Below are 7,500 nucleotides of genomic sequence, written 5' to 3'. Positions count from 1 at the left end.
AGACTGCGGGCTGGGGGATGGAGACTGGGGACTAGGGGCTGGAGACTAAAGACTGGGGGCTGGAGGCTGGAGACTGGGGACTGGGGGATGGAGACTGAAGACTGGAGACTGGGGGCTGGGGGATGGAGACTGGAGACTGGAGACTGGGGGATGGGGGATGGAGACTGGGGACTGGGTTATGGGGGATGGAGACTGGAGACTGGAGACTGGGGGATGGAGACTGGAGACTGGAGACTGGGGGCTGGGGGATGGAGACTGGAGACTGGGGGATGGGGGATGGAGACTGAAGACTGGAGACTGGGGACTGGGGACTGGGGGCTGGAGACTGGAGACTGGAGACTGGGGGATGGAGACTGGGGACTGGGGGATGGAGACTGAAGACTGGGGGCTGGGGGATGGAGACTGGAGACTGGAGACTGCGGGCTGGGGGCTGGGGACTGGGGGCTGGAGACTGGGAGCAGGGGGATGGGGACTGGGGGATGGAGACTGAAGACTGGGGGATGGGGGATGCAGACTGCGGGCTGGGGGATGGAGACTGGTCACTGGGGGCTGGGGACTGGGGGCTGGAGACTGGGGACTGGGGGCTGGGGGCTGGAGACTGGGGGCTGGGGGATGGAGACTGGGGACTGGGGGATGGAGACTGAAGACTGGGGGCTGGGGGATGGAGACTGGAGACTGCGGGCTGGGAGCTGGAGACTGGGGACTGGGGGCTGGAGACTGAAGACTGGGGGCTGGGGGATGGAGACTGGAGACTGCGGGCTGGGGGCTGGAGACTGGAGACTGGGGGCTGGGGATGGAGACTGGAGACTGGGGGCTGGAGACTGGAGACTGGGGCTGGAGACTGGAGACTGGGGGCTGGCGACTGGAGACTGGGGGCTGGCGACTGGAGACTGGAGACTGGGGGCTGGAGACTGGAGACTGGGGGCTGGCGACTGGAGACTGGAGACTGGGGGCTGGCGACTGGAGACTGGAGACTGGGGGCTAGAGACTGGAGACTGGGGGCTGGAGACTGGAGACTGGGGGCTGGAGACTGGGGGCTGGCGACTGGAGACTGGGGGCTAGAGACTGGAGACTGGGGCTGGAGTCTGGAGCTGGGGGATGGTGACTAGAGACTGGGGGCTGGAGACTGGGGGATGGAGACTAGAGACTGAGGCTGGGGGCTGGTGACTGGGGGCTGGGGACTGTGACTGTGTGCTGGAGACTGGGGCTTGGGGCTGGCAAGTGGGGCTGGGGCATGGAGACTGGGGCTGGGAGATGGAGACTGGGGCTGGGGGCTGGAGACTGGAGCTGGGAGCTGAAGACTGGGGCATGGAGATTGAGGCTGGGGCATGGAGACTGGGGACTGGAGACTGGGGTGGGGAAATGGAGACTGGGGCTTGGGAAATGGAGACTGGAGCTGGGGGCTGGAGACTGGGGCTGGGGCATGGAGACTGGGGCTGGGGCATGGAGACTGGGGCTGGAGACTGGGGCTGGGAGCTGGAGACTGGGGCTGGGAGCTGGAGACTGGGGCTGGGAGGAATATGAGGGGAATATGTTATGTTATTGCTACCATTAGCAAGTGCAGTGAGGAATAGTAAGGTGAAGGTTTACATTCTGTTTTAGTACATCTTTATGTTTGGCCACATCAGGATGAGTAGACCTTATACCTTACGCTATGGTCCACATCTGGAGCACATTTATAGCAGAGCCCCCTCAGCCCTCTCTCTCCTCTCCCAGTAGCCGGAGGGGGATTAGAGGATGGAGGGGGTTAGGGGATGGAGGGGGGTTAGGGGATGGAGGGGGTTAGGGGATGGAGGGGGGTTAGGGGTTGGAGGGGGGTTAGGGAATGGAGGGGTGTTAGGGGATGGAGGGGGGTTAGGGGTTGGAGTGGGGTTAGGGGATGGAGGGGGGTTAGGGGATGGATGGGGTTAGGGGATGGAGGGGGGTTACGGGTTGGGGGGTTAGGGGCTGGAGTGGGTTAGGGGATGGAGGGGGGTTAGGGGCTGGAGGGGGGTTAGGGGATGGAGGATGGTTAGGGGATGGAGGGGGTTTGGGGATGGATGGGGTTAGGGGATGGACGGGGGTTACGGGTTGGGGGGGTTAGAGGCTGGAGTGGGTTAGGGGATGGAGGGGGGTTAGGGGCTGAAGGGGGGTTAGGGGATGGAGGGGGGTTAGGGGATGGAGGGGGGTTAGGGGATAGAGGGTAGTTAGGGTCTGAAGGGGGAGTAAAGGGATGGAGGGAGGTTAGGGGCTGAAGGGGGTAAGGGGATGGATGGGGTTTAGGGGATGGAGGGGGGTAAGGGGATGGAGGGGGGTTAGGGGCTGAAGTGGGGTAAGGGGATGGATGGGGTTTAGGGGATGGAGGGGGGTAAGGGGATGGAGGGGGGTTAGGGGATAGAGGGTAGTTAGGGTCTGAAGGGGGAGTAAAGGGATGGAGGGAGGTTAGGGGCTGAAGGGGGTAAGGGGATGGATGGGGTTTAGGGGATGGAGGGGGGTAAGGGGATGGAGGGGGGTTAGGGGCTGAAGTGGGGTAAGGGTTTGGAGGGGGGGGTAAGGGTTTGGATAGGGGTTAGGGGCTGAAGGGGGGGGTTATAGGGGATGGAGGGCTGGAGGGCAGGGCAAGCCTTGTAACTGTAGAGCTGGTAAAAAGCAGCCTGTACGAGGCCAAAGTTGATTTCCTCTACCTGCCATTCAGTGTGCAGGCTAATGAGCTGATCCAATCTTCAACACACTCCACTCTGCTCTCCTCTCCCCCGCCGGCCAGGGATTCAGCTATAATAATCACTGCTTATTTATTAGACTTTTAAATTGCAGAACCATGTTGGCATAATGTTAATACGCGGGTTTCGAGTCCCACACATGCTTGCCGTTAAACGCTTGGCTCTGTATTTTTGTTGTATTTATTCTTTTAATTTGTAGAATAATTGCAGTTTAATTCAACCTTGGCTAGTGGAATAGGAACCTTTGCTACAGCAGTTCCCCAGCGCCAACGGGTTCAGAGCCAGTCATGGTCATGGGGTAATGGCTGAAGCCAGCGGGAGAGAGACGGGACGGGGGTCAGAAATAGCACTGATTAGGCCTCCAGGGGCAGATTTGCCTGAGTTGTCCAGCTGCCCTGCCCTGCCCTCCCTGCCTGTTGACCCACCCTCAATCCTCAGCCCAGGGTTTATTTTAGAGGACACAGACAGAGGTAGAGGTAGAGGCAGACCCTCCTGTCTCCTCACCCCGTAGCGCTGGAGTAAAGCCAGGGGTGGAAAAGTACCCAATGGTCATACTTGAGTACAAGTAAAGATACCTTAATAGAAAATGGCTCAAGTAAAAGTGAAAGTCACCCAGTAAAATCCTACTTGAGAAAAAGCCTAAAAGTATTTGGTTTTAAATATAGTTAAGTATCAAAAGTAAAAGTAAAAGTATAAATCATTTCAAATTCCTTAAGGAAACCAGATCATTTTTATATTATTTTGATTATGGATAGCCAGGGGCACACTCTAACCCTCAGACACAATTTACAAATGAAGGATGTGTTTAGTGAGTCTGCCAGATCCGAGGCAGTAGGGATGACCAGGGATGTTTCTCTTGATAAGTGTGTGAATTAGATCATTTTCCTGTCCTGCTAAGATTTCAAAATGTAATGAGTACTTTTGGGTGTCAGGGAAAATGTATGGAGTAAAAAGTACATAATGTTCTTTAGGACTGTAGTGAAGTAAAAAGTTGTTCAAAATATGAATACTAATGTAAAGTACAGATACCAAAAAAAACACTTAAGTAGCACTTTCAAGTATTTTTTATGAAGTACTTTACGTCACTGAGTATAGCCTACATAGAACTACTGCTCCAGTGTCCCGTCTAGTCCTCAGTATACTCTGCTGGTCTCAGAGGCTGGTTGGTTGGAGTGCTGTTCGGCCCTTGGTCCGATGTAGGAAGTGCCGGGGCCCCACAGTGTGTTTCCAATTACCGCCCTCCCATACCGGAGAGGCCAGGGGTGAGGCTATGTTAGCTCCCTGCTCTCAGGGCCTCGAGGGCCCTCCAATATCACCCAGCCAGCCAGCCCCCCCCCCCTGTACCGCCGATACTGATCAGCCCTGCAGAGCTGTGATAACCGTCGGCCAGGCATAATGAACACACACTGATCCTTGTCATGCTGTTCCCCTAGCCCTTCTCAAGCTCCATGTTTATGTACCTTCTGTAACACACAGCCTCTCCAGGTGTGCGGGGAGCTATGGCTCCTGTCCAACAATACCACTCTCACTTTGGATGTGTGTGCGTGCGTGTGTCTGTGTGCTCTTTAACACCACCCAGACTCACAACACTCACAACACAGACTCACAACACTTTTCAACAACTCACAAGGTCCTTAGCTGCTGCGGTGCAGATGACACAGTCCACTCATAAACGCCCTTCATTCACCACAAGTCATCAAATCCATAAACGTGTTGTTTGCGTGTCTGACGGCATTGTGGACAGTTTGTCCTGCTCTCCTTTCCCTCCAGCCGTCCCTCTTCTCTCCTTCAGTGTGAAGGGTATTTACCCTGGCAGACAATAGAAAGGGATCGGCGGAGGCTCATTGAGGTGAAGTGTTTGTTTGCTGTGTTGAAGAGCACCACTCACACACCCAAACTCTGACTCAGGGGAGGAGAGGAGATCGGAGGAGAGGGGAGGGGAGAGCGAACCGAGTCTGTAGAGAACACAACTGCAGAAGTCATAGACTTGGACTAACGGTTGCCTGTTTCCTTCTCTTTCTTTCTTTCTTTCTTTCTTTCTTTCTTTCTTTCTTTCTTTCTTTCTTTCTTTCTTTCTTTCTTTCTTTCTTTCTTTCTTTCTTTCTTTCTTTCTTTCTTTCTTTCTTTCTTTCATTCTTTCTTTCTTTCTTTCTTTCTTTCTTTCTCTCTCTCTCCCTCTCTCTCTCTCTCTCTCTTGCTCTCTCTCTCTTCTGTGCGCTCTCGCTCTCCTCCTGCAGCTCATCACACCCCATGCCATCCGGGTGCAGACTCCGCCCCGCCACATCCCAGGGGTGGTAGAGGTGACCCTCTCCTACAAGTCCAAGCAGTTCTGTAAAGGCACGCCCGGACGCTTCATCTACACAGGTCAGTTTCCCTCCCGCTCACAATAATATAATAATAATGAAGAGGAACAATGGTCTGCGCCATTTCATCAAACCCACTATCCTGGAGTTGCAAGCGTCATGCACTACTTACTGTACATCCTTACAGGGGATCGCACAGGTCGTCCAACTCTTCCAGATTGTTACAATTATTTAAAGTGCTGAAGCAGCATCATCTGTCTATACAGGACTACACAGTACAGGTTATTACAGACAGAGAATAGACCGTTTCATATCAGTATTTTGAGAGCCTTGTGTTAAGGACACAGTATGTAGCCATCGCTCCGCCATTGCTGGTAGCTAGAATTCTATCATGTTCGCCCGTGTTGCAGTGTAGAGAATCATTGTACATGCTGTGAAATACGGTTCAAATAACGAGACAAAAAAAGACGCAAAAGTGATAGTTAAGGCGGAAAGCATAGAAATAGCTCACATAGAACAGATCTACCACCTACCAGACTTGATTTCAATGACAGTGACAGATCTATAACTCAAATGTTGTCGGGCCGCCTACGAAGATATTTAATGAACCTTTAAAGAACCACCATCTGCAAGGTGAGAGATCCAACAGCAGAGTTGAGCACAGGAGTGCAGAACGCACCAGAGCTTGCTGTTATCAACTCCAAAGTACGGAACAGAAAACACAGTTAGCTGCACACTGAGAGCCTCTCCAGCTCTCTCTCTCTCTCTGTAGCTGTGTGATTCACAGTGGATGACAGGGGCTTCCTAGCAAACACGGGCCTATCTGGCCTAAGAATCCCACCTATTTCCTCTGTGTGGAGGTTAATGCTCGGCACAGCCCTCTCACAAGCAGTGACATCCTGTACAATCCAGTAGATAAGGCCAATAGAGAACTTATCTCGCTTATAGGAAGGAAAGAGGGGCCTGATTCATCCGTCAGTGAGCAGAGCCACTAGCCCAGCTCTGCCTGCCTGCCTGGCTCTATAGCCATGTGTTTATGTGCAGAAATTAGCAGGGAGTTATACGGAGCGCTTGTATGCCAAGAGGCTGAGAAAGGGTTGTGTGTTGCAGCACACGCAGTAACCCCCGCTGCTTTAACAGTAACAGGGAGGCCTGTTGGACTAGCAGGAAGGTAGGCTACAGCACCCACTCTGTGAATGGGAGGTTCAGAGGGAGGCCAATGTTGACTTAATTACTGTAGATTGGGAGATTGTAACGACAAATGCTCGTAAAAGCGTTACAATTAAGCTAGGAAAACAGTCTGGGCTTTATAGGCCTCCATCTTGAAGCCATTTGAAGAAAGTGAATCCGTCCAGAGCGTGAGCGAATGCGTGTTGGGTTCACACACACACACACACACACACACACACACACACACACACACACACACACACACACACACACACACACACACACACACACATACGCATACACACACGTAAATGCACAAACACACACATTTACACTTTTAAGATGTTAAGAATGTACAATCCCGTAGAGAAATAAGTATCTGCAAAAACAAGCAATCTTTCATTCTCTGATGCTCTTTTTCATAGCAACACACAAACACACAAACACACACGCAAACACACACGCAAACACACACACATACACACACACACACCCCGTGCTGAAACTGAAACAGTGGTGGATTCTGCCCTCCCTGGGCTCACAACCTCGTTTCACCTAATTGAAAATTATAAGAGATGCCCTGGAGAAGAAATTTGTTTGTAATAAGTTGTACATAATGGAGGAACCTGGCTGCAAACCATTTCACTGAGCTCTCTTAGTGGGTGGAACCAATCCCAGAGCAATTTTAGACTCCTGTAATGGCTGTGGCCTTATTCCCTCTTCTGCACTTTTCCTCTCTTCCCTCGGAAGGAGGAAGGGAGGAGGGAGAGAGGAACACTTCTGCAGTGAAGTGGCCCCCTTCCTCGCTCTCATTTTTATTTCTCTCATACTCACACTTGTATGCTCTTAGGCATGTCTATACAAATACAATGCACGCACACAGACGCAAACACACAGACGCACGCGCGTGCACGCACGCACACACACACACACACGTACGCACGCACGCACGCACGCACGCACGCACACACACACACACACACACACACACACACACACACACACACACACACACACACACACACACACACACACACACACACACACACACACACAGCGGAGGGTGTGGGTGACAATGGGAGGCCTCACTCATTAATATTGATCCTCTTGACACAGGTCCACAATGCCACACAGTAGGGCACCATCCAGTGTGTGTGTGTGTGTGTGTGTGTGTGTGTGTGTGTGTGTGTGTGTGTGTGTGTGTGTGTGTGTGTGTGTCTGTGTTGTACACTCCAGTTTCTACTCACGCCACACCTCATATAATTTCCTTCACCAGTAAGATGATGTAAAACATGTTTTAGTGTTATGTTACCATGCTCAGCCCACAC

At 52.4% G+C, this 7,500-nt stretch overlaps 1 protein-coding gene across 17 annotated transcripts in view; it reads left to right on the top strand.

Annotated features, from left to right (window-relative positions):
• The window catches only part of LOC139420827 (transcription factor COE1-A), a 147,636-nt gene that overhangs the window by 108,880 nt on the left and 31,256 nt on the right, over positions 1–7,500 (top strand). For all 17 annotated transcript variants that reach the window (XM_071171152.1, XM_071171160.1, XM_071171167.1 and 14 more), the window contains exon 10: positions 4,937–5,063. In XM_071171152.1, the coding sequence (XP_071027253.1) occupies positions 4,937–5,063 (127 nt within the window). The remainder of the gene's footprint in view (positions 1–4,936; positions 5,064–7,500) is intronic.

Source organism: Oncorhynchus clarkii, chromosome 12 (assembly GCF_045791955.1).
Source record: "Oncorhynchus clarkii lewisi isolate Uvic-CL-2024 chromosome 12, UVic_Ocla_1.0, whole genome shotgun sequence".
NCBI classification, from domain to species: domain Eukaryota; kingdom Metazoa; phylum Chordata; class Actinopteri; order Salmoniformes; family Salmonidae; genus Oncorhynchus; species Oncorhynchus clarkii.
The sequence above is the reverse complement of the archived record's forward strand: the minus strand, read 5'-3'. Positions and strand labels throughout refer to the sequence as shown.